Raw genomic sequence first — 27,233 nt, 5'->3', positions numbered from 1 at the left:
CCCGAGATATTTCTTGGGTAGGGTTGGGTTCTCCAAAACCCGACCCGCCCGACCCGAGTTGCAGCCCTATTGGAAACCATGGAAAAAAATATTCAATGAAATATTTGTGGGGTCACTTTTTAGATAGGGCAGGGAGAATGAGAGACATGAGAGGGGGAGTGTGAGACAACCAATTACTCCAAAAGCTTGAGTTGTTAGAGTTGATGTTATTTATTCATTTATGCTTCAACACTCCGCCTCACGTGTAACCCTTCTTTTTTTTGGGTTGGCCGCACACGCGGCACATGCGGCCCCTCTGGGTTGGCTGTACACATGGACTTTTAGTATCAAGGAGATGTTGGGCTTATAGAACCTTCCGTGAGGCAATAGCTCTGATACCATATGAAACAACCAATTATGGCAAAAGCTTAAGATGTAAGAGTTGGTGTTATTTATTCATTTATACTTCAACCAGGAGTGTGGGGAGCATGGAAAGTCTAAAAACTAAGGAAAGAAATACATTGCTTAGATAATGATTTTTTTCCCCAATTTTTCAGCCCACTGTCTTGTCTTACTTCTTCCATCCGACCAAATCCTTGTGTCTGCTGTCCTCCCTACCCATATATCACCACTAGATCGATGAAGATCCCTTCTTCTTCTTTTTTTGTGGTTGACAAACATACCGTAAGACACGTTAAACCAAGCAAGGCATCTCACTAAGTTCACAAAGACGCCCAAGTTACCATAGGACCTCTTGGTTATCAATAAAAGTAATCCTTATTTTCAAACAAGGTTATTTTAATTTAGTCTCATTAATGGGACATCAAAGCCTTTTTGGAAGCCTTTAACTATAGCATTTCAAAAGCTACTGTAACCATTATTCGCAAATAATTATACTTAACTTCAAAGTCATTTACAAATATAAGATTATGCTCAAATATTTTTTAGAGGCATCCAAGAGGACCTTAGTATTTCCAATGGAATGGATTTGTTCTCGTTACTCTTAGCAAGTAAACACGTGGAAATTCAAGCCTGGCGATGGAAAGGAAATTATATCTCCAACAGCCATAACGGTGGTGCTCTCATCTCATTGTTTTTTATCAAGAGATAGATTGGTGGTGATAGGTGGGCAAAGTGTCACTAATGACCAGTATTGAATAATGGTATTGATATTCCCACAATGACCATGTTTTGAAAACGGGGCGAACTTACCTTGTTTTACATTATTTAACTAGTTCTCAAAGGCTATTACAATTTCCAAAAAAAATCTCAGCAGCCAATCAGAGAGTGTTAAACGAAGTGAGTTTGTCTCATTATCAAAACATGGTCGTGTGGATATTAGTAATATTTGATTTTCAAAAAATAGAAGTGCTACTATAACAATAAAACAACGTGGCTATGCTCGAAACATGATTCATGAAAAAGTATGTCTTTTTATGAGTAGTTTCTTATGAGGAAAAGGGAGAAATTGTCAAAATAGAGCTAAAATCTACGAGTTCAGTCTCCAAACATTACTGTTAAGATGTAATCTTCATGAACAAATGTCGATTCCCTATAACATACATACGATATTGACAATTGATTTGAGGGTTCTTCATGAAGTCTTCATTAGTTAGATGAAGGTGGAAAAAAAAAATCAGTGGATTGACTTCTCATTGTGTGCTCCTTATATTTGCAGAGGTTCTAGGATATTCCAACTTTCCATCTATAGTGTGACTAGTTGCAATGAGTTAAGACTTGTAGTTAAGCATTAGTCCAAAGGGCTCAACTATGCACATGCAAAAAACATGGATCTAGAGCTACCTTTTCTTTATTCATCTATTATTATTATTGTTGTTGTAATTATGTGTAGAAAAAGAGCTTGAGTTTAGATTGGAGGATAGATAGATTTTCTATTTTTCTTTATATATATAATAGGTTTCTTCTTTTTTGATGATTTCATTGTCACGTAGAATATTTGCATATATCTAGACTATACTTTTCAGCAGATTTTGTCCTCATTCAAGAGGTGGCTTCTCTGACATGCATCAGACCATCGTGAAATGGCTTCTGTTGTGGACGCTAGCAAATCCCATTATAATAATATATAAATGGTGGCAAGAATCAAGAAGCTGGGCCTGTAGCTCAATGGTTGAGTCTTTGTATCTTAATCTTGAGGTTGCAGGTTTGATCCAGCTTACCTACGGAAAAAAAAAAAAAAAAAGAAGAAGAAGAATCAAGAACACAAACTAATCGAGAAGAAATATGAAAGGATTGAGGGATTGGGAGTATCAAAATTCTACAAGAAGAAATTAAAGTTTCACATGCATGGCTGTCTATATATATAGTTCATCTAATGTATGAGTCGAAGTCAGGACCAGGGTGAAAGGGCCGGGGGAGAAGGAATTAGATCTTGTTTTGACTACAAGTTAACTTTATGTCATGCATTTCTCGAGATATACCCCTTTAGTGGACTGTAAATCGGTGAGAGTATGCGACTGTTTTGACAGAGTGAGGGACGAGTCTATTATTTGGGGCATAGGTCTTATGAAAAGACTAAAGGCAAGATAAAATAGGTAACCTAACACAAGTCGTACGGATTCTTCATAAAATTTGTAAATTTTATCAAGAAAAGGATAAAAGGATTTTGGACCCTGTGAGGGACTCAAAATAGCAAATGTAATTAGAAAATATGCATGTGTAATGTATAAAGGCCAAGAAATCCTTCAATCGCATCATGATTTATTGCCCTTTTTCATGGAAATTTTGGTGTTCATTGTTAAGATGTTTTGGCACACCCCGGGTCTTCTCATCTTCAATTGAAAAAATATATCTTCACCTTAGAGTGGGTGAGGGGTGTCCTCTTTAAAGTCTTCCACATTGCTGAAGAACATGATTCTGATGAGGATGACAAACTTAAGAAAGAAAGGGAAGAAGTACTAGAGCTATTTGAACAGCACTTGAGCTTTCCCACAACATTTATTTTTATTTTTTTACTGGTAAAAAATTCATTAGTCAAGAAACAAAATCGGGGACAACCCCAATGATAGAGAAGATCGAACATTACAAAGAAATAAAGCAACAACCATACAAAAAGCCCATAACAATTGGAGAAAGTAAAAAACTTATAAATCCGCCCTCCAAACTCCCTCCCGAGCTAGCCTACCAGCCTCATTGTTTGCCGATCTTCTTACAAAATGAAAAGCAATCGAGGATCCCGCCACTCGATCAGAGATCTTGTCAATCCGCCGCGCAAACCGCCATGGATGAGCCTCGCTCCCATTCAACCACCTTATCAACGTTCAAAGAGTCACCCTCTACTTGTTTAGGAGCTCTTGGTTGAGCAAGTTAATACCTTGGTATACCGATCTAATCTCTGCCTCATTTGAGCCAATGAACTCAATAGGACCCGAATAGGCCCATAGTGTATTTCCACTCTCATCTCGAAGAAGGCCCACTACTCCTGTTGGCCCTGGGTTCTCGTAGCTAGAGTCGTCAAAGTTCAACTTAAAATAATCTCTACTAGGTGGCTCCCAAACCTGATTTATGGCCAGCCTCATTTCCCCTATTATTACAAACCTCTGACCAACCTTACCATAAATCATACGCCGATACAAACTGGAAGCTAGGCAACGCTCTTACCCAAGCAATGGTTAGAGCTAGAATCTTAACGTAGAGGAAATGAGGGGACTTCACTTGGCCTTCAAAAGTCCTAGCGTTCCTTTCTTTCCATAGCACTCATATCGTCGATAGTAAAATCACATGTCGTAGGATTTTACCTCTTTTGCACCATGGGACCAAAGACCATTTTTTCTCTTCTTCTCTTCTTCTCTCTTCCTTTGCTTTAGGCTGTGCCCATTCTTGTTCACCCACTAGGCGGACCGTCTAGATTGCTGTACACATGGCCACATGTTGGAAGGATGTGTTTTTGCGCGCACTATTCTTTCTAGGAGGAATTATAGATGCAAGGGTGTCCTTGCATAAAAGGGTTGGAAAAGGGCCCTTGATTGGATCCATGTCATTAAGTGCAACCGAATTTACTTTCTCAACCAATTTTAAAAGGTTACTGAAATTGATGCGGATCCAATCAAGGGCCTTTTCCGGCTCTTTATGCAAAGGAGCCCTTGCATCTATCATTCCTCTTCTTCTAGAACTCTATTATAAGTTGAAATTTGGATGAGTCGACTCCACTCATCTGGGAATTAGGTTTGAGTGGTCATACAACTCTGTGGATAAAATAAAGAAAACACACGCAACTTCATGAAATTTATAGAGTTTGAATGGAAATATATTTTTCAATAGAGAATTCACTCAAGTTTTATAGAGTTTTCAGTTGACTAACTCGGCTCACTACCGAGTCGAATTTGGCGTCGTACTAGACAACCCCATAAGGTCTAGTGCTGATCAGATAGATAAAACGCCCCACTCACCAACACATAGAACCCTTCTATGGACTCCTAAGTAGAGTAAAACTCTTACTCGTGCGAGTACGCTTAGCATATTTACATGGAAACACATGCACAAATTGATCATGAAATAGGCGTTTTGTGGGATCCACCATATCTGAACAATAAGGCCAGAGAAGTCCCTGGCTGAAAAATAAATGGTTGATGATTTTTATCTGTGCAATTATTTGCAAGAAAATGGATTTGCAATTCGTTTTGTTTTGGAGATGAGCAGAGAATAGCTAAGACTAAGAATGGAGTTCTTATCACTGCATTCTTCTCCTTTACATGCTCTACCCTTCTCCTCTGAAAGGGTTTTTGCGGAGAAACACTGCTTCTTTTCTGGTCAGATTCTCCCAATTCCCAAGTGCAAGAGGTCCTTTCATGCCAGTAATCTCAAATTTGTGGATTCCAGAGCTCAGCCTTCAGGTATGACACTGTGTTTTGAATTGGGTATTGCTTCATTTGGTTGTTCATGTCTTTATTTCTCATTCATAAGCTGTTTCTTGTTCTTTGGCTTTTGTTCGAGATATCTTCTCTGGGAATTCATGGGTGTTGTTTAAAAATTTGTAATGTGGGATTGGAAAATTCTGATCTTCGAGTATTTTATGAAAATGTGCTTCTTTTGAAATGCAGAACATTCATGATTAGTTATTGATTTAATTTGCTTCCCGGTGGAATTGAATTTTTTGCACATTAAGTTGGGAGAACTAGAAACCCATTACATGTCAATGAAGAGAATTTTGTGGAACACTACAAAAACTGATATAGAGAGAGATTTGAAGTTCAGTGTAATTTCTGTGAAAATATTTATATAGTATATAGCACCTTCTGAAATGTTCACGCCGTGCTTTTGTTTATAGTCACAAGCAAACAAAGGAAGTCAAGAAGGAGCAATGTAGTAGAATAGATGTTTTTTTTTTTTACAAGGACTAGAAGTCTCAAACAAGATGAAGCTTTAGATTGACATTTAACAGAGTCGCCCGTTCATATATTCAGAAGAGTTCAGGCCTCAAAGGCCTGGAATTGATATTAAAACTGTTGCAAAACTACAACTGTAGATGGAATGTAATCATCTTGGCCTTATAGACATGCATTGGGCATGTCAAGGCCAACCCAACTGCCAATGGCTTAACACAAGACAATGTGACGATGCACAATGTCTTCTATTTGTTATTGATCAAACAATTAACTGTATTTGAAGGTGCTTACGTTCACAGCACCGAAGCATTACCAAGTAAGATCAACAAGTTTTTGTTTTATGTTCATATGTTCATGGTTTGTTTGTACTTGACGATGGTATCTTTACTACAGGTTACTAGCAATTTAGATGCTTATGTGTCAATCATGTAAGAAGTTCTTACCCTTGGGAATTTCTTTTAACTTTTGAAAAGATTTCTTGACTGTATACAGGGGGGAAATTATAACGGAGCTCCCTTGCTTTGATAACATAAGTCTTCTTTGTAGTCAACACTTGAATGATTGGCTGTTAATCTAGTTAACCTGTTTGTTCATGTCCAGTGGATGTCCATTTTTTTGTTCTGTTAGAATTGTTGTGTTTAGTAGGCGGCATGGTAAGATATTATCATTAACCTGTTGTTCCTCCTGCCATCTATTTTATTTCACAGGGTCTTTACAAGGTGCAAATGCATCCAAACAAGGGATACCAAAGGCTGTTATGCAGGAAATGCAATCAAAAGATAGCGATCTTGCATTTGTTGCAGGTGCTACCGGTAAAGTAGGCTCACGAACTGTAAGGTTGCATGCTGCCACTTTTTCTCCTCAAATATGATATGATTTTCTAACATTATGTTTTGCCTTCAATATCATTTTCCTATCATCAAAACAAAACATTTTTCTTCCACTGATTGAAGACCAATAGATTAGATCTAAAATTTCTCAGGGAGCTACTGAAACTTGGGTTCCGAGTAAGAGCTGGTGTTCGGAGTCCACAAAAGGCAGAGGCTTTGGTTCAGGTATAGATCTAAATCCATTAGGTATTAATTTTTCTTTTTCATCATTAGTTATGACTTACTAAAATTTATTATTTCCCAGAGTGTTAAAGAAATGAGGCTCGATGATATCACAAGTACTTCCGAAACTCCACGTGCGTAAGTGAAGCAAGTGTTGCAAGCATGGTTTCCATATTTAACATTCAGTTCCCAGGAAACTACGAAATAACTGATAAAGGAAACACTTCTACATAAAATTTTAGTTGAATATATACATTGTACAACCAATAAAAGATTGTATTTGGTTTTTAGCCCAGCTGTAGAGAGGCTTGAAATTGTTGAGTGTGACTTGGAGAAACGAGATGAAATTAGACCAGCAATTGACAATGCCTCTGTAGTTATATGCTGTATCGGGGCCAGTGAGAAGGAGGTTTTTGATGTCACGGGACCATATCGCATTGACTATCAAGCTAGTAAAAATCTCATTGATGCAGGTAATTCAAAACCCTGTACTATGTTTACTTGTAATGAGGGTGAAATATCTCATTGCACTAGTTTCTGTGCAATATTGCTTGCTATTAAAAAGTGTGACATTAGTTTACCAAAAAAAACTCAAACTCAAAACTTCATTGGCATTTCCATGGACTAATGATTTTATTGTGCATTTTTACTAAGAAATAATTATGGACTAATGATTTTATTGTTTCTGGTAACCATATCCATAAGTTTGCTTTTCATTATTATTTACTTTATTCCTTTAATTATGTTTGACAGTACTCAGTTGCTTCTTCCAATGTGCAGCAAGTGTTGCAAAAGTTAATCACTTCATTTTGCTTACGTCTTTGGGGACAAACAAGATCGGATTTCCTGCAGCTATTTTAAAGTAAGTATTGAAAGACCAATACCTGTGGAAAGTTTTGAGTTTCTCAATGTTGCCATGACTATGACGGAATGTGGTTATTTTTGTTGGATACTGAAATTTCCTGAACTTTACTTTTGTCGAAGCTTGTTTTGGGGAGTCCTGATTTGGAAAAGGAAGGCAGAAGAAGCATTGATATCCAGCGGCATTCCTTACACTGTGAGTGCATTTATAGTTTATATACATCTTAAAACTTTGACCTTTGTAGAATGATGTTGTTCTAGAATATGATCTATCATATAAGGATGTGATTATATGTTTCTGGGATTGAACCCATTGCTAAATGCACGATGCATTGTACCTCAACTTGAGGTTCTTGAGTTCGATCCCAGCTTACATATTGAAGAGAGTAAAAAGTAAAGAAAATATTCCATGTTTCTTTGTAATTTGTAGGATTTATATTGCATTTAACATTTGTAGGTTCATAGATACAAAGAGTTTGCATGTGGCATCTGATTGAACTTTGTTTAATCATTTTATATTGTTGCTCAGATAGTGAGGCCAGGAGGGATGGAGCGGCCTACAGATGCTTATAAGGAGACCCATAACATTGTCCTTGCAAGTGAAGATACTTATTTTGGTGGCCAAGTTTCGAACCTTCAGGTGTTCACATTTCCAAGAATTATTTTATTGTTTGCACGTGTCTGGATTTACACTCTCATGTATATAAGGTAAATGCCAAAATTTTGGATTAGGTTCGTTTTAGAACCAAGGTAAATGCTGTAAATTTTGGTTTGATATCATATTCATGATGTTATTGTCCAAATCACTGTGTATTATAGGATCAACAGAATCGGATTGACCCCCATTATACCAATTCCCTCTTTTGTTAAATTGCTTCACCTTTTATAATGTTAGGGCATTTTATCTTTACTGATTAAAATTATTCAAGCCTTCAGATATCTCCTATGATCTATGGACACGGACACGAGTGTCGCGTGTCGACACAGACACAAAGTGTCGGACAAGGCAAGCCTCCAAAACTTAGAAACGGGGGCACGAACAAAATACAGAGTATATATAATCATGATTTATAGATACTTGTTTGACATGTCAGCATCTAAAAATCAAGAAATGGTGACATGTACATACACATAAAGTTACTTATTGCTATCAAAATTTGTAACAATATAAATATGATATTCATTAAACAAACTAATAAATCTTAAAATTAAGCAAATATAATCTAAAAAATATATGAGATATTCAAATAATAACGCTTTCATCAATTTAATCTAGTTCTCTTCCGTCCCCAATATACAACGAGAAAGGGAGACCAATACGATACAATGAGTATAGCATTTTAATAAGAATATTTTTAGGGTTTTAGGCTTGTGGGAGGGGATATAGCAACAAATATTGGTTAAATAAGAGCTAAAAAAGAGTTTATGATAAAAAGAAGATTTAATAATAAAAGAGGTTCCACAATCCCATATTAAGTCTTAACACTTCTAGCAATACCTTTAAAAGTATTCAAAGGAATGTCGACATGTTTGGACACTGGTGATGTGTCGGACAAGGCAGGACATGTGTGTCAGCAGTAAATTAAAAGTATCGGCTAAATCATAGGATATCTCTAAAGTTCTTTGATGTTTTTTATTTTTTTTCTTGTTTTAACCATTACGGCTGTCCATATCAAAGCATATGTCAAACTGATCCAATTGTGCATAATCGCCAGAAATTTCAAAGATCATTTCGTACAAGTTCCTGATACCTTCCTGAACTCTTAACATCAGTTCTTCTAACAAACCTTGAACTAATTGAAATCTTGTCTTCCTGTTTTTAGAGCTCTAAGTTTCAGGGCCATTAAGTGAATTCCCATTTATATCCGAGGCCAATCTTTCGGTGAAAGCTATCAGTCAAGAACTTGACTGGGTTAGGAGGTGCTTTTAGCCTTCTTGCATGGAGTAAATTTGGCTGTCCTATTAAATTGATCCATTCAAGAGAAGGGAACTTTTCTCTTAAGCATGACCCCTTTTATATCAAAATATCTTAAAACTAAATGTTCTCATGCTTATAGAAAGACATTATACGTTTACCGTCGAACTAAACAATTGATTTCCCATTCAAAACTAAACTAAACAACAGATTTTCTAGCAAGGGAATGTGGAGTATCTTTAGGGCTTTCAGAATTATTTAAAAAAAAAAAAAAAAAAACTAAACAATTGATTTTCTAGCAGAAATGAACTATGGAAATGTGGAAAATCTTTAGGGCTTTTAGAAATTGTATGTTCTGTCTCAAACATCAAACCTAGAGTCAAATGCTGGGTTTTTCAAATAAATGTTCCTTTACTAGTTCCATCCTTCATTCCATACTAAAACCACCCCATTATTGTAGATATTTAAAGATAAATAATCCACCACACTTTCAACATACATAATTTTGGAAAGATACCATTTTCACTTCTTTTGCTAATATTTTTATCTGTAAATAGCATGAGAATGTACAGCTATTTGTGAATACTAACGTGATAGCATAAGCATAGTCAGTCAAATAGATTCAACGCATCTTAAAATAACTGAGTATTATCACTTACAGATGATTTTGAAATCACAAATATCAAGTACTATTCTATTGATGTGTTTCAGGTAGCAGAACTCATGGCATTCATGGCAAAAAACCGAAACCTTTCTTACTGTAAAGTAGTGGAAGTAATTGCAGAAACAACTGCACCGCTGACCCCGATGGGTGACCTTCTTGCTAAGATACCATCACAAAAGGGAGATTACTCTTCATTGAAGGTATTTTCAATCTTTTCTCCTGAAAAATAAGGGAGTTTTAATGGTTTGACTGTTAAATGTAATGGGATGCCAGCTTTAAAGGTTTATTATCTAACATATCAAGAAAAATGCATTTCTTTGGAGGATTTCAGATTCTTTTAACTCTGTCGTTGTTCATTTTAGATCATTGGTATCTTGTATAAGCATGTAAAATTTTCAAACCAGTTGTGTAATGAAAACCCAATTCACATGAAACCCTTGTTTCCTTGTCAGGGAGTAAAAACTGATAGCAAGCCTGATCCTACTCCTTCTCAGAGTAAAGCAACAAGAATTGTTGCTGAGTTGGAACCAATTCAATCTGAAGTGAAGAAAACAAGGCCTCTCTCTCCTTATATTGCGTAAGCCAATTTACTTACATTGTGTGTCATAAATAAAGGATTTTTTGTAAGTCTGTTTTGTAACACTAACAATCCATAATTTCTTTTACAGATATGATGATTTGAAACCACCGACATCTCCTACTCCAACCCCAAGCACTACTCCTGGTGGTCCCAAAGAAAGCCACGTAAATGTTGTGCATGCACAACCAGTAGAAAAAATTATTTTGTCCGAACCCGAGATCGGTATTGTTGAGGAGGAATTGGTTCAGGCTAAAGTGCAGAAAGCAAGCCCTCTTTCTCCTTATGTCACGTAAGCAAGTCGAAATTTTAAATGTCGGTTCTGGTATGCATGTTTGTTGACACAAAAATGAAGACATGTTGGTTGGTACAAATCCTTTTAAATCATGAAAATTTATGGAAATGCATACGGATGATGAAAATCTATGTTTTCAGATATGATGACTTCAAGCCTCCTTCTTCTCCAACTCCAAGCGTCCCTTCTGTATCAGTCAATTTAAAATCCACCACAAGTTCTGAGAAACCAGTGAATAAGCAGCATTTGAAGCCACAAAACTCAAGGCCACTTTCCCCTTACACAATGTAAGCTCTTAGGCATGTAAAATTTTCCCTTGCATCCAATAAGAATCATGTTTTACAGAGAATTTTGTACTTCTAAATTCCATTTCTGTAAACAGGTATGAGGACATGAAGCCTCCAACCACGCCGACACCATCACCGAAAAGAAGTTAGGTGGGCCCATTGATCCTTCTAAGGTATGAAGCACGTTAAACCCATTAGTTTATGTTGAGTCAGCTGGGATCGAACACATGACTGAGTTTTGCAAAATTTACAACCTAACTGCTAAGTGTGAGGTCCAACTCACCTAGATGAGAATGACACGTGTTGTTATAATCTGTATCAGTGTCACTTGTTCAAATCGGCATCATCTGTTGCGGATTCTACTGTGCAAATTATTATAGAGGCAAGTGATTCAAACTTCAGAATTGTTATTATTTTTTATTGTTTTATCTCATCCTTGTATTTTATTTTGACAATATTCCTGGAATTGTTTTGGCCAATTGGGACCTGTCTTTGTGCAATGATATAGAGAATGGCATATTCCATTTGATTTGGGCGGAGTAAAATACACAAATGGCCCTCCTAAAAACCTCCTCAAAAGAGGATGGCACTTCTACTTGATGTTTGTATTGAACTATTGATCAAGGATCCCTCCATGGCATCTTCAGAAGTCCTCAATGATTCAAGCAATATTGACATTGGCAAAGTCTTAACCTCAGACTCCCCTTAAATAAGTGAATAGAAGCTCTGTTGGTTACCTATCAGTAGAAAAGGAGATCAAACTGTTATGCCATTATCCTTTTCTATATCTAGGCATTTTGAATCCTCTAGCAGTGCTGAAAAAAGAACAGACCAAAATCACTTCAATGGAAAAACCCCAGTAGTCAAAAATAAAAATAAATAAACGAGCAGCAACCCTCATTCAATTCCTTCGATGTGGATCATTAGGCATTTTGATCATAGTGTTTATCTTCAGTCTATTGTATCTACATTTACGCTTCAGGATGAAATGTCTTCAGATCATTGACCTTAGTAGATTAAACTGAAAAGAAGTGTAGCAACCAGATTCATTTTTCATGGTTTTCCAGAACTAGTAAAGGCAACTACTGGGCAATGCAGAACACATCTAAACTAGCATAGAAGAATTCCTTTTTTTGGCACTTGACACACCATATTGGTGGTGATTCGACTCGTTTGCTTGTGGTATGCTCTTTGGCCTGCATCATACGCATGCACAATGCAAAATAGTTATAAAAAAAATACGGGAAACACGTCATTTGTGTGAAACAACCAAAAGCAATTGGTTGTTTCACATGGTATCAGAGCTATTGCCACTAAGGTTGGTCCTCGGTTCAAACCCAACAACTCCCTTGATATTAAAAATCCATGGCACCTTAAAAGAGGGACCACATGTGCCATGTGTATGGCCAACCCAAAAAAATAGGTGGGCCACACAGGGGGAGTAGTGTTGAAGTATAAATGATTAAATAACACCAATCGACCCGAGTCAAATTGGAGGGCCTTAGTAAAAGGCTAATGATCCTAACGTGACCCGCAGACCGGCATTCTGTGTTATGGTCCAAAGTGGAGGCGCCTCAGACTAGGTTTGAAGGGCCCAGCCTAACTTGTTCCAGCCTTTGACGATTAAAAAGTGGTGGACGAGGGTTCACCTCCAAAAAATCGTGGTCTTCCTATTCAACGCAAAATCCAAAATGAGTAGGGCCTTTGTATGGGCTAATGACCTATTGACAAGACTTAAGCTTTAATATGAGAAACATATCCAAACTTATCACCATGTTTCAATCATTCAAACATCTCATTTCCTAATTCTATCAGAGCCATAAGGATGGTGAAATCATGAGGGTGGGCCCAAATAAAGTTTTCAGATGTCTCTGCTATTGATTGACCTGTTCTAAATCAAAATTTATATTAATATTTAAATAAATGTCCGGCCACAATATCAAAAATCCATTGTAGTCCAGCCCGGTCAGGATACCTGGCTTTCACCCAGGCGACCCGGGTTCAAATCCCGGCAATGGAATTATATGTTTTTTGGGGGGAGACATTTTGGATATATTCATTCGCCCCTTTTTCTTCCTTTGGCCACCCCGTACTCATCAAATAGTAATACACTAGGGGAGGCTGGCTGAGGGATAAAAAATAGGACGAATATATATCACTTCCCCTTCTTTATGTGGCATTTGGAGAGTTGTGAAATTGAGCCAATCAAAAGATTATGGTGTACTATCTATTATTTCCATGTGTAGGATGATGAGTGGTTTGTCATGTGGGCCACCATCAGAAGGGGGTCAAAGCCCAAAATTTGCACTGATGAAGTGATTCAAGCCGTTAGATCAACAAGACTCCGTGTGGCCCACAAATCAACAATCTCGATCAATCTAAGTGCCTCCTATCCAATGCATTTGCTTGGGGACCATTCTTTGGTGGGCCCCCCCAAACTGAACATGTGACACGCGTCTTGTAGAATAAGCCCTCGGTCAATCTCAGAAAAGATTAGCAATTTTCAACGTACAAAAGTATAGTGGGACCCATATCTTTTTCGCTTAGACCACGACAAATAACATATTCGTCCTGCTTTTCTTCCCCGGGCCACCCGCCTCTTCCTCTAGTGTAAAAAAGTTGTCATGACTCATGAGTCTCATGACCATGGTTTAAAATTTCGGTTTCGGACCCCTGAAATTTCGGGTTGAAATTTGGTAATAATTAAAAAAGCTTATTTAAGTCATTTCGAAATTCTGAAATTTTGTAACATTTCTTTAAAAAAAAAAAAAAAAACACTTGTATTTTCTCGAAATTTCAGCCGAAATTCAAAATTTCACCAAATTTCGATTTCGGTTGAAATTTAAGACCATGCCCATGACTCATGAATACCTAAATTGGGTTGGCCCGGGGAGGAGAATGGCATTCATACATATTCGGGCCCACCATATGACTGGATTATGCAATATTAGAGATTGACCTTATTATATGAAAGAAAATAATGAAAAAGGGAAACTGATCCCCTCCCCACTCTTCTTTTGCAATAATGGCACTCTTTTTTACTTAAAAAAAAGTCATTATAAGGTCCAAGGGAGAAATGATATCTGCACTCCTTGTTTCAATAGCAAGGACTTGTTTCAAAAGACTTCTATAGACTTCTCTAGACTTTTCTACAGTTCCTAAATAAACTATGATTGTAAAAACAAGGAGTGCCCATTAGATCTTGGGGAATGATATTTTCCCCTCCTCTGACGATAAAATCCCCCCCTTTAACGTTATTCGTTAAGTTTTAAAGGCAAGGAAAAACGTTAGAGGGGGTGAATTTATCCTCACGCAGTGGACCATTCTCACAGAAAACGTTAAAGGGGTTGGAATTTCATTTCCTTAGATCTTTTGATTAAAAGAAAATTTGGCAAATCATAAAAGATTCCAATAAGATGTCTTTATCGCATTGCTTTATCAATCAAAACAAAGGTAAATGATTGGATTTATTGAGCCAATGACCGTGAAGTTAGGTGCACTGTGGGCCAGACAGATTCAGAAAAGAAAGGCTAAATCAGAAGTCCATCGTACATATCATTCACAAAGTCGTAGAAAAAAAACAGAAGCTCTCATTATTTTTCTACACTGCCTTAAGAAAACTCTCCTTAATTTAAGAGAGCAATTCTCTTCTTTTGCTGTTCTCAATTTGAGAAGGAAAAGAGGGAGAAGAAGAAAACTGGGTCTCTAGAAGGTAATCTGAACACATTATTTTGAAGGATGAATGCTGTATTTTTTCACTCATCTTTCTAGATATTATTGATTGGGTTGTGTTTTTTTTTTTGATTTTTTTTGATTTTTTTTGATTTTTTTTTGTAGAATTGATTTATGTTCTGATTCTCTTGGGTAGATGGTCTAACATGATTTACTAAGTGGGTGTGAAATTAGCTAACAGTGGTCACTCGGTTCACAGACTAAGTGGAAAATCAACCCTTCTTTGAGCCACTTATCCACATCTTTTAGTGACTTTGATGTGGTGCCTTGGTTTTAGTTATGTTTCAATTGTTGGCCTCTTGCTGATTTATTCTATCTTGTAATTTGTACTCTGATCTACCAGGTCTCAGGGTCACCTTGACCGTGGAATATTTTCTGTAATAAATCCTTACTGTTATTGCTCATAGAACTCTGTAGAACCTACATCTTTACTTGTTCAATGCTTGAAGTAAACAAAAGAGGAATATGCAAATCCCTTGTGTGGGATACCAATAATCGTACATACTGAAGTATACATTTGTAGCCCTTCTGTAGAGCCATGTAAGTTTAATCTTTGTTCATATAGTCAATCACTCACTTGAAAACTCTATAGCTAAATTAAAGTCCCAATTGGCCTTTCTAATCATAGGGAAAGTGTGTTCATATGCACCCCCAATTGCAATTCAAGTGCAATTTGGGTTTTTTTTAAAAGCCTGTTTCAAAATAAAAACCCGAAAATTGCACTCAAATAATCTGAATTCTGATGTGGGTGTTTGAACAAACAAGCCTTAAAATTTTGAAAAAAAAAGAAGCAATTTGCATATCATTTTAACGACTGAGAACGGCAATATACTGTGTATGAAATATCAGAGCAGCTCAGGCCCCATATTTCATCACTTTTTAATACGATTGTATGGATTTTAGATTCAGCACTAGGAAAATTTCAGTAATGGTTTCATGCAGCCAATCATTTCCCATATTTAGATGCTTTGGTCTCCTGTTTTGTGCAGCTGATATCTCTGGTTAGGCTCGATTTTCTGAAGTAAAGAAATCTAAGAAGTGGATTCTCACCACAAAATGGAGACAGGGTCTGTTACTAACTTGGACATTATCAGCAATCTACCAACGGATGTTAAAGATGCTATCCTCATGCGTTTGTCGATCACGGATGCCGTGAGTACAAGTGTATTGTCAAGCAAGTGGAGGTATAGCTGGGCTTCCATTCCTCAACTTGTATTTGACAAAGACTGCATCCAGTCTTACATAGAAGAAGAGCACATTCACAATTACCGTGTGAAACTTGTCGATCGTGTCCTTTTACTTCACAATGGCGCAATTCACAAGTTCAAACTCTCGAAGTACGTCCAGAGCTGTTCTAATATTGATCAATGGATACTGTATCTATCAAGAACTGGTATCAAGAAATTAGTCCTAGAATTTTGGCCTAAGAATCGCTATAAGGTGCCTACCTGTCTCTTCTCTTGTCAAGAACTGAGTCATTTGGAGTTACGTCATTGCGTACTCAAACCTATGACATTCAAGAGACTTGGTAGTCTTAGAAGCCTCCATCTTGAAAATGTTGTCTGTTGTGAAGAAATAATTCAACGTCTGATTGCCTCGTGTCCTCTTCTCGAGAGACTGACACTACTCGAACTTGACGGCCCAACTTGTCTTAAAATTCAAGCTCCAAATCTTCGTTATTTGAACCTTTCTGGTGTATTGGAAGATGTTTGTTTCGAAAATATGCCACTTCTAACTATTCTACGAGTCCATATGCCTCGGAGTAACAAAGACAAAAAGTATCTCGAGCAAGGCAGAAGCTGCAATCTCGTCAAGGTTCTGGGTTGTCTAGAGAGTGTTGAGAGGATTGATGTGGCTGGTTATTTTCAAGAGGTAACATAATTTTATCCTTTTCACAAAAATTATCCCACCCATTTGCAAATAGTCTGCTTATGTTCTCATTTTGCAATGTTGCTAGTTTCTGGCTGCTGGCAGGGTCCCAGAGAGGCTTCCAACTACATACCATAATCTGAAAAATCTTCACTTAGATGCCAACTTCGAAGATCTTAACGAAACCTTGACAGTTCTTTGCCTTCTTAGGAGCTCCTCTAGTTTACAGACACTAAAGATTCAGGTAAGTGAGAGAACAACTCTCTTTTAGTCTTTAAACTGTTACAGTCTAGATGAGCAAGTTCAGATGAATTTATTTGTTACATGAAATCCTGTAGGCCTATTCGACCAAAGAAGAAGCCACTATATCTGTTGGGAACTTTTGGAAGGAGCAAAAGCCTTCAGATTGCTCATTAAATCAGCTCCAAGTAGTGAGGATGACTGGAATCTTGGGTATAAAATCTGAATTGGAGTTCATTAGGTTTGTACTTGCTAATGCTCCAGCGCTTGTAACAATGGGTGTTAAAATCGACCCCAAGATGACCTCTGAAGAAGCAAGGACTTTTAGAGAGTTGATGCGATTCCGAAGAGCTTCAGCACAAGCCGAAATCGTATGCTTGGACTGAGAGTTATTTGATTAGCCATTGCACGTCCCTATTTGGGTTCTTCGAGAAGAGAACATGCACGATAATAAGTGTGCTTGCACATGGTGTCCCTTAAACTGTGTGTTAATTCTCGACTTCTTGTACTATTGTTTTGCGTGTATTTGAGAGGCCTTAATAGGTCTTAATATGGGTTTGTGTTTCCTTGACGTTGGACAAAGTTGATTTGGTACTAATGTACAGTAAGGTTTGTCATGATACATATTTAATGGAGATCCTTCTCTCCTTTGCACTGTTGCTTGAAATCTTTCTTTTTTTCTTGTTCAAGGGCAATGTTAATAGCATTCAACCAAGCCATATAGGTGATGAGATCCTCATGACAATCCTAGCCCTTTGATTCGTGACCTTTAAATTGAAGGTCTAAAAATAACAAAGCAATTGTCTACATTTAGCAGAAATTCTTGCAATAGGGAATCCGTTTGTGCTACATTGGCAGGAATGATCTTTTGATTAATACTAGTTTCCGCTAGTTTCTGCTAGAAATCTAGTAACAAATATAAAAATTGTGGCCCATCACCTCAAAATTATAAAGATGGGTGTGATTAAGGGAGAATATTACAAATTTCATAAAGTTTGTCAAAATGAGTACTAAGATCGATGTGAACATCATGTGATAAGAGTTTCTGCTAAATGTAGTAACATGTGACACACAATCTAGAATAAATTGTTCTTCCCGGAAGTGTTCTTCGTGTAAAATTGCATCTTCTTTCATCGCATTCCCCTGTGAAAACTCAGCGAAGTCAGAAAATAAGTTTTATTGTCATGTGGAGAAACAGTTTCAGAATATATGCTTGAAATAAACTCATCATGATTTCAATCTCTCGCAACAAGAGCTTCTAAATATGCAGAGTAGCCAAGAGTTTCTTCAGATGACCAAATGCATCAAGCAACATCTCTGATACATTGCACTCATAATTATTCTCAACATGAAGGCCATATGAATGCCAATGTTCATTGTTGCCTCTGACTATTTTATTTTATTTTCTCTCTTTTTGCTTTCTTTCTCCTCCACTTCTAATTTCTTCTCATCTATGGTGATCCTAGCCCTCCGATCTACAGAGGAACTGCACATTATGGAAACCTCAATAGACCTGAGGGTTGGGATCATATTATGGAAATGAATTTTGAGTCAAAAACCAATTTACCCATCAAATGGACTGTTTGGATCATCCTAATGTGTAAAATACTGGACAAAACGGGCTTACACCAGCATTTGAAAGCATAGGGTGCTTTCGTCAATCAACTACAAAACAAGGGCATTCCAGTCATTTCGACACATTATCCTTTCAAAACCCTCCCACATGCTTTCAATCTTCAAAACCCAATTTTCAGACAGTGAGAATAACAGAGAGGAATGGCTTCTATGTCACTATCCTCTCTCTCAGCTTCCTTCTCTGCTCTCTCATTTTCTTCCCACATCTCTTCAAAGCCTCAGAATCTAACCCTTGCAGTAAAAAACTCTCCCCCCAAAACCCTAACCCTAAAAACCCCTCTCGTTGTCGCTGCTTCCGCCGCAGGTGTTGCTTCCCCCGTCGATTTGGAAACGACGAACATTGAGAAGTATGTGAAATCGAGGCTTCCAGGAGGATTTGCTGCGCAGAAGATTATTGGGACGGGGCGGAGAAAATGCGCCATAGCCCGTGTTGTTCTTCAGGAAGGAACAGGAAAGTTCATCATCAATTATCGTGATGCCAAGGTAGGATTTTCTCTCTGTTTCTTTTAGATGTTGGACCTTTGTTTTTTTCCTATACATAATTGATTTCATACTCATGATTGTCTATGAGAATTAAGTGTTTGGAGTATAATTCTAAGAAAACACAAATCCCTTCAGAAGTTCTTGCTGTTAGTGAAATTGCATAAGGATTTCAGATTGTAATAGTAAACAACCGAAATAAGGTAATAATCCACGTGCAATCGAACCAAAAATAATGAAAGAATCGGACTCTACAGAGAAAGAATGAGTTATCGGTCGAGGCACACGGATATACATCCTCTGTCCTTTAATATCGCCCCACATTTGACAAATCAACTGTGCAAAAGGCGCGCATATGTTTGCCTTGACCAGAGAGAGAGAGAGAGAGAGAGAGAGAGAGAATTGGGGAGAGAAAAACTTTGAAGAATACTCATATAGATATGTATATTTATAGGAATTGAATAGGAACACGTCTCTTCAATTTAAAATCTGTGTCTTTTTTGCATACAATAAAATAATAAATTTGATCCATTTTTCACAAGTCTAGGTTGTATTCTTTAAACATCCTGCAGGAAGAGGCTGTTGATCTAGCTAGAATTTTGGGGTGTCAGTTAGATCATTTGCCTTCTACCTATTTGGGTATTCCTCTGGGGGTTGATAGACCTAATAAAGCTTTGTGGGAACCTGTTGTTGAACGAATTGATAGGAGGTTAGAGACGTGGAAAATGAATCTTGTTTCTAGAGGGGGAAGACTTGTGTTGGTCAAGGCGGTGTTGGCTAATATCCCCATATATTTCTTCTCATTGTTCAAATGCCCGGTTAGTGTAGTATTGCAGATTGAACAAATTCAACGTAGGTTTTTATGGGGAGGTAAGGTTGAGTATAAGGGTATTCCCTTGGTAAACTGGAAAAAGGTGTGCCTCCCTATTAAGAAAGGTGGTTTGGGTATTAGGAGAGTTAAAGAATTTAATCATGCACTATTGAGAAACTGGCTATGGAGGTTTGGAGAGGAACAATCTCAATTATGGGTTAGGGTCATTAGGAGCAAATATGGATGCTTGTCGGGAAGGTGGTTTTCTGATAATCGCTTCAAGAAGAAAGGATTGACCGTGTGGCGTGACATTTTGAAAATGTCACATGCTTTTAACAAGTGTGTTAGGTTCAGAGTTTATTCGGGGGATAGGATTAAATTTTGGAGTGATGTATGGTGTGGGGATGATCCTCTTATGGTTGTGTTCCCAGATCTATATAGTGTAGCTTCCGATAAAGAGGCTTTTGTTTGTGATTGTTTTATCCGCGATGGGGGTAGTTTAGTTTGGTCTCCGATCTTTATGAGGAATTTCTTTGATAGGGAGTTAGAGTCAGTATCCCAATTTCTTAAGCTTCTAGATGGGTGCTATATTAAGAGGACCGGTTTGGATAAAAGAGTATGGACTGCGGTATCTTCTGGTTTCTTCACTGTCAAATCTTTTTATTTATTCTTGATGCCTTGCGATGTATCCTCTATCTCAGCCAAGGTATGGAAATTTCATTGTCCGTCTAGAGTTTGTATCTTCGGATGGGCTATTTGTCGCGATCAGATTCAAACGATTAACTTCCTTAAGAAGCGAGGTATGTTGCTTGTGGACCATTGCCCCGTATGCTTGGATGATGGTGAATCTCTGGGTCATCACTTCATGCATTGTTCATTTTCTCGTCAGATATGGAGCTATATACTTCTGAGATTTGGCATATCTATTCCGGATTTGATGTATCAGTGGGAGTTTGTGCCGTGGAGAAAGAAAAGAAAATTGTTGTGGAAAATCTGTTTGCTTGCAACATGGTGGGTGATTTGGAAAGAGAGAAATTCTAGAGTTTTTGAGGGGGTTGCTAAATCTCCGTACTGGCTATATATGAAAATTATTGCCCTTTCTATATCGTGGGCAAGATGTCTTTCGGCATTCCGATTCATTTCAGCCTTTGACTTATGGGAGGGGTGGAGAGAAGTTTGCTTTAGTAAGGAGGCTAGGTCTCAGATTGCTCAGCAGTGGGAGGCTCCTCCTATTGGGATGTTCAAAATTAACTTCGATGGGTCGAGTTTTGGGAACCCGGGCCCAGCCGGGGTAGGTGGGTTATGTCGTGATGATTGCAGCAAAGTTGTGTGGGCTTATTCTGGCCCTCTTGGGGTATGTGATGCCTCGGAGGCTGAGGTAAAGGCGGTATATCATGGTATTAAAAGACTTGATAGAGAGAGCATGGATCACATTATTGTGGAGGGTGATTCACTCAATGTAATTCGATGGTTGAAGGGGGCGGTGTTGCCTCCTTGGAGATTTTCGTCTATCTTTGATGAAATAGATGATCTAATCTGGGGCTCTGCTATTGTTTTCAATCATGTGCGGAGATCTGCCAATGGGGAGGCGGATTCTTTAGCTAGGGGTGGGGTTAGTCGTATGACATTGGAGTGGTTTGACTTCCTCCCTCCTTGAGAGTTTTTTGTATCTTTATTTTTATTGTTTCTCGTGTACTTTCGGGAGTGGTCCTCCTCGGCCCACTCCCTTATCTAATGATATCATTCTACCATTTTAAAAAAAAAAAAAAAAAAAATTTGAATTTATGAACTTTTATTCTTAAATTAAAGAAAAACCCAGCACTTGCTTCTAAGGTTAGTAGGAGTTAGACATTCTTTTTAGTTGTAGAAGATTTCATTAAAATCAAAGGACACCGAGGTGGTCAAGTACAAAGAGAGAAAAGGCAAAAGAAATAGGCACCAGAACAAAAGACAGAAGGGAAACCATCAAGGAGGAAAAATCAAAGACCTCCAAAATCCCCCTCGCCACACCATCCCTAACTAACCTATCAACGGCACCATTAGCCAACCGTCTAACGTGAAAGAAAGACGTAGATGCTTCCCCCACCAAATCTAGAATCTCATAAAAAAATGGCAAATCACCTAGGAAAAGGGCGAGACCCGCTAAGCCACCTAATGACATTCAACGAGTCCCATTGTACAATAATTTTTTCCAAATCTACATTGGTCATAAGCTTAAATCCTTAATGCACTGCTCGCACTTCTACTTCACCTGTGTCTGCAATCCCTACTGGACCCGAAAACGCCCAAGTAACTACTCCGTTCTCATCTCTAAGAACACTTCCAATCCTCGAGGGAAAAGGTTGCTCAAAATAGATCCATCAAAGTTGAACTTTTGGAAACTCAGTGGAGGGGGCTGATACTCCTGCGCAATCTTGGGCCTTTGAGCTGAGCTGGAGCAAATTTCCGTCCGCCCGTACTAAAGGTCATGGGCGGAGATTTTAATCTATTGTTTTTTCCTTCTGATTACGTCCGACATGATCAGTTGACAGGTAAGCTGATTTGAACTGGCCAAAATATTGGTAGAGAATTCAAGCTCAGGGGGAAAACGGCAAAAGAGTGTAGTGCCCACATGAGCTGATTGGAACTGGCCAAAATATTGGTATAGAATTCAAGCTCAGGGGGCAAAACGGCAAAAGACCTGCAGTGCCCACATGTCCACTCGATTATCTATAGAAGGAACCCAAGTTTAGAGGGCAAAAGAGTTGTTGTTGAACACTTATACAAAAGATCTGTATTGTTGTGTGCCGCATTGAATGGATTTTCACATTGTTCATGAAATGTGTTTTACAATCGATAAGAACATCGAAGTAGATTGTCACTTTGTTCATTAAATTGTCACAGGAAAGCTAATATCTATTTCTTGTGTGATGTCGGAACAGCATCTTGTGTTCATATTTACAAAGGCTTGCTTGAAGTCAATTTGATAGTATTTGATCCAACCTGAGTCTGGAATCTGGATGATATCTATGCTCTAGTTTGAGGGTGACCGTTAAGAATTAAGATGTTTTAATGCTCATTTGCATTACGTGATGTATTTGTTCGGGATGCATTAGTAAGATTGGGCACATCAATATGGATCTAGTGTCATCTTGGTAGTTACTATTAAGTGAGAAGTGCATACAAAGCAATCAAGTCATGGGTTGTATTTTCAACCGCCACACTTTCTCCTCTCTATTCTTTCTTCCTTCTCTTCTCTTTCTTCCTTCTTCTCCTTTGGTACAAGTTGGGTGTGGGTAGATTCTTAAACATTCAATAAGTATAATAGACTCCTCCTTTCCAATGTTTAGAAAATCGGAATCGAATTGTAAATCGTAATTGGGGTCGAATCGTATCGGATTGTAAATCGTATCGTAAACCGTAAGATTCATTCAAAAATATAAAAAAATATGTATAATAAAAAATTATAAATAAATTAGAGAATAAAAATAGCCAATTATTCATTTTTCATCCAAATTCATTAATTCAAACAGAAACTACCATGATAAGCATTCAATATCGTAATACAAATTGTTTGCTGACAAACTTGACACATACTAATCATCTAATTCTCATCCAAAACCATGAATCTTGGTTAATAATCTTTAAAAAAAGACACATGATCATATCAATTCTCAAAGTCTCAAACATCAAATGAGAAATATCAATCATAAAGGACGGGAATCGATGTTGTCCTTATTATGGTAGTCTCCCACGTCGACTCCCACCTCGATGTGAGTAATGCCCTCAACAAATGCTCTGTGCTCGATTGGTTCAATTTGTTTGATGTCCTAATCCTCTTCTGTCTTCTTCCTTCTAATGAGAGGGATTTCAAAGGCTTCTTGTAATGTAGAAAGGAAATGAGATCTTTTGAAAGAAAGACATTTTCTTTTATACAAAACTTAATTTGGATAAATCACATAAATCGTATGAATCGTACAATTTACAATCGAATTGTAAGATTCATACAAATTAAGATTCATCATGGGATTCAAATCGTTTTGCCTAAGAATCGTAAATCGAATCGTAAATCGTAAGATTTTCAAAACAATGCTCCCTTCTACTTGTATTTATTATGCATTCCTTGTTTAGATTGGTGATACTATAATATCCAACATGATGAGTTTTTTGCCTATCACTTAAAGCAATTCTTGTACAATCAGTTCCGCTTGCAGGATCTTGGCTACCTCAAGTTATTTAGTTGTGCTGAATCTGGGAAGAGAACCATTTCATCTACTTGAATGGCTTTGCATTCTTCTATTCGATATTGGATTCTGTCCTTTACCCCCATGTTATTATGGTGCTAGTAGGGGACTGTCCAGATTGCATCAAACTTTGTGTTCCATGAGCATACAGAACACATTGGGAATGATTCAATTCCCATGAGAAAATTGATAATGGTAGTATTTTATTTCCTTTCCTTGCGTCCGTCATGCAGCTTACCAACCTGATAGGAATCAAAAGGCGTTAAAAACTTACCAAAGGAGATCAAAAAATGCTGGAGGATCGAATTCTAGAAAGGCCATTGTTTGGCACGAGGATGATGAATATGAAGGAATGTTTTCTTGAAGTAGGGGTGTTGTTATCAAACTTACTAAATATGGTAAGTTCGTACTAACTAAATATAGTAAACTCAGATTTACTAAAAATAGTAAGTTTCGTTTTTACTAAAAATAGTAAATACGGGTTGCTAGAAATAGTAAGCTTCAATTAGGAGTTTTATTTATTGTTTATTTGTTATTTAGTCTAAATAGGAATAGGAGTTATAGTTCTTAGAAGTTGAGTCACACTAGGACTAGGAGTTTAGTCATTATAGGATTGGTCTTTTTTTTTTATAAATATGTAGGCCTATGGCCCTTTTTCATTATGTTTTGAGGAATAAAGAAATATACGTACTCCAAAGCTTGGAATACCAGCCTAGGAGAAGACTCCCCTTGGAGGTAACTCTTTCTTTTATTTGTTTATGCTTTATACTTGCAAAATCTGCAACTTTCTGCTTGTTTCTGCCAAAATCTGCAACCTATAATTACAACCTACGACCTGAAACCTGCAGACTGCAGTTACAGCTAGCAACCTGCAAACTGTTAACCCATACCCTGTCCCTGTCACCTTGTTTTAATCCTATAATCCCTACACACTTCCCAGCAGTCCCTTTATCTTCAAAACCTGCAACCACAGCCCCGTCATAACATCAGTCCATTAAACCTTTTTTTTGCAGATTGACCCTACCATACATTTGACTCAACCCTCCAATAGTTTGGTTCTAGTTGGCTATCCTACATCACAACCTCTCCATTACACAGACTTGTGAGAGCCATCCATTCCCTGTCGTCAGGCTGCCCTTCATTATCTTCAACCAATTTGAGACAAATATTTAAATTGATTTCTTTGCATTTCCCTATGGCTCCGTTCACTTCTTTTCCCTGGTGCTGTTTTCCCTGGAAAACAGCCTTTTTTTTCCCTGACAAGACAGAATTTCTGTGTTCACTTCTTTTCCAGGGAAAAATATTATCAGATGTGGAATTTCTTATTTAACAGCTGAAAATGATGTGGGAATTGACTTTTTCCCTGTTACTTGGGATTTGGTTTTCAATTTAAGGCTCTGTTCACTTCTTTTCCCTGGTGCTGTTTTCCCTGGAAAACAGCCTTTTTTTACCCTGACAATACAGAATTTCTGTGTTCACTTCTTTTACAGGGAAAACTATTATCAGATGTGGAATTTCTTAAATAAAGGCTAAAAATGACGCGGAAATTGACTTTTTCCCTGATACTTGAGATTTGCTTTCCGATTAAATATATCGGAAAGAGGCTTTCCAGGGAAAACGAAGCCTTTTCCTCTTCATTCCTTTCCCTTGTGCCATGTCACCTAGAAAGGAAAGGAAAATGAAATCCTTTCCTTTCTTTTCCGGGGAAAAGAAGTGAACAGAGCCTAAATATGTCGGAAAGAGGCTTTCCAAGGAAAACGAAGTCTTTTCCTTGACAGTTTCCCTGGATTCCTTTTCCTTCTACCATGTCACTTGGAAAGGAAAGGAAATCGAAGTCCTTTCCTTTCCGGGGAAAAGAAGTGAACAGAGCCTATGCGCTAGGTTGTAACTTTTGTTTAATTTTGGCCAGTCTTATTTATCTAAGCAGTTTATGTTGCCAACTACCCTTCATCATTATAATTTGATTTCTTTGCATTAAGGGCATAGTTTTAACTTTTGTTTATTTTTTGGCCAGTCTTATTTATCGAAGCAATTTATATGATAGACTTGCTCACAAGATAGCAAACCCTGCCATTGCTTTGAATGAGACAAACTCGATTAAAAGGATCATTTGAGGACAAGCTCAATGCGTCTTTTAGATTTATAGATAGTTTTCCATCTTTCTTTGGTCTATCTCGATTTAAACGAAATGTATTCTACTGCTTTTTAATTGCATATTTCTGGTAGAACCGCTCATATTAGTAACACTCGCTTCCTAATGTCTAAATCAATATTTCATCTGCTTGCTGTGTGATTTGAGTGATTTTGCATTATCTATTTTAAAGTTGGGTTTCTGGTATGTGCAGGAATATCTTCAAGGGAATCCATTATGGCTACAATACATCAAAGTCCCTTTGTTAACCTTGGGATATGAAAGTAGTTATGATGTGTTTGTTAAGGCCCATGGGGGCGGTCTCTCTGGCCAGGCTCAGGCCATCACTCTTGGCGTTGCACGTGCTTTGCTCAAGGTGAGTGAGAACCATCGGCCACCTCTGCGAAAGGAAGGTCTTCTAACCAGAGATTCTAGAGTGGTCGAAAGAAAGAAAGTTGGCCTCAAGAAAGCCCGGAAAGCCCCACAGTATTCGAAGCGTTAAGGTACCGCTGGACACTCTATTCATTTATGTTTTCATGTCTAGTTTGCTGAGCTTCTCAACAACTTGTATCAGATGTATGTAGCTTGTGATTATTCTTTAGTTGCAATGTTTAGAATTGTTTTTCCCTTCCTTTTTTTGGCGAGTCAAATGGAGTAGTGCAAGACACCCAACTGACCTACAACAAAAACTTAATACTTCAACATGGTTATATCAACTATTGCCTCTCAGATCTTCATCTATGAATTTTGCTATCTGATGTGGTGTTTAAACTCTTCGTGTCGTCAGTTTAGACTTCAAATGCTCAATTAGTCTATCTTCCTCTTTCCATATAATTTGTTCCTGTTTGAGCCTCAGCCATGTTTTGTATGAACAGAACAATTGCTGAACACCTGTTATACACAGACCTTTAATAATCAGTAGGCATTTCCTATCCAACAAACCTTATCTACCATCAACTTGGTGGACGGACCCCATGGTGATCAGAGCAAAAAATGGGCAAAAAGTGAGAAAATTCCATTGATGGTCCTGATGGGCTTGTCTAATCATGTTGATTCTCAGGCTGGGCTTATCCAAGATGGTTCCTACTAAAAGGGTGGTCCATATCAACCGTAGTCCTCTGAATCTATGGTGATGAT

At 37.7% G+C, this 27,233-nt stretch overlaps 3 protein-coding genes and 1 non-coding gene across 5 annotated transcripts; all 4 read left to right on the top strand.

Moving 5' to 3' along the window:
• The first annotated feature begins 4,546 nt into the window (after positions 1–4,546).
• Positions 4,547–11,504, top strand: TIC62 (NAD(P)-binding Rossmann-fold superfamily protein). 2 transcript variants are annotated; one of them, XM_077377101.1, is made up of 14 exons: positions 4,547–4,832; positions 6,032–6,161; positions 6,307–6,379; positions 6,459–6,510; positions 6,673–6,849; positions 7,157–7,238; positions 7,361–7,433; positions 7,767–7,877; positions 9,864–10,016; positions 10,269–10,393; positions 10,485–10,685; positions 10,829–10,975; positions 11,071–11,148; positions 11,298–11,504. In XM_077377101.1, exons 1-13 carry the CDS (start codon positions 4,658–4,660, stop codon positions 11,123–11,125), a joined length of 1,554 nt encoding a protein of 517 aa, XP_077233216.1. In that variant the 5' UTR covers positions 4,547–4,657; the 3' UTR covers positions 11,126–11,148; positions 11,298–11,504. The 2 variants fall into 2 exon arrangements, with proteins under 2 accessions (XP_077233216.1, XP_077233215.1); XM_077377100.1 differs by having other exon boundaries at positions 4,548–4,832; positions 6,459–6,514; positions 6,668–6,849.
• Positions 11,505–12,921: 1,417 nt separating this feature from the next.
• TRNAE-UUC (transfer RNA glutamic acid (anticodon UUC)) lies at positions 12,922–12,995 on the top strand. Its single transcript has one exon. It is a non-coding gene; the product is annotated as a tRNA-Glu (tRNA).
• A 1,531-nt stretch (positions 12,996–14,526) lies between these two features.
• LOC143875525 (F-box/FBD/LRR-repeat protein At1g13570-like) lies at positions 14,527–17,470 on the top strand. The gene is made up of 4 exons (XM_077377098.1): positions 14,527–14,687; positions 15,697–16,579; positions 16,665–16,820; positions 16,915–17,470. The coding sequence occupies exons 2-4, from the start codon at positions 15,764–15,766 to the stop codon at positions 17,200–17,202; spliced, it is 1,260 nt and encodes a 419-aa protein (XP_077233213.1). The 5' UTR covers positions 14,527–14,687; positions 15,697–15,763; the 3' UTR covers positions 17,203–17,470.
• A 1,070-nt stretch (positions 17,471–18,540) lies between these two features.
• Positions 18,541–26,837, top strand: RPS9 (ribosomal protein S9). Its single transcript, XM_077377099.1, has 2 exons — positions 18,541–18,934; positions 26,311–26,837. Exons 1-2 carry the CDS (start codon positions 18,593–18,595, stop codon positions 26,596–26,598), a joined length of 630 nt encoding a protein of 209 aa, XP_077233214.1. The 5' UTR covers positions 18,541–18,592; the 3' UTR covers positions 26,599–26,837.
• The last annotated feature ends 396 nt before the right edge of the window (positions 26,838–27,233 follow it).

This window comes from Tasmannia lanceolata, unplaced genomic scaffold (genome assembly GCF_043159265.1).
Source record: "Tasmannia lanceolata isolate RefF3 unplaced genomic scaffold, GAP_Taslan_0.1 ptg000004l, whole genome shotgun sequence".
Taxonomy (NCBI): domain Eukaryota; kingdom Viridiplantae; phylum Streptophyta; class Magnoliopsida; order Canellales; family Winteraceae; genus Tasmannia; species Tasmannia lanceolata.
Note: the sequence above shows the minus strand (reverse complement) of the source record. Positions and strands in the feature narration are given on the sequence as shown.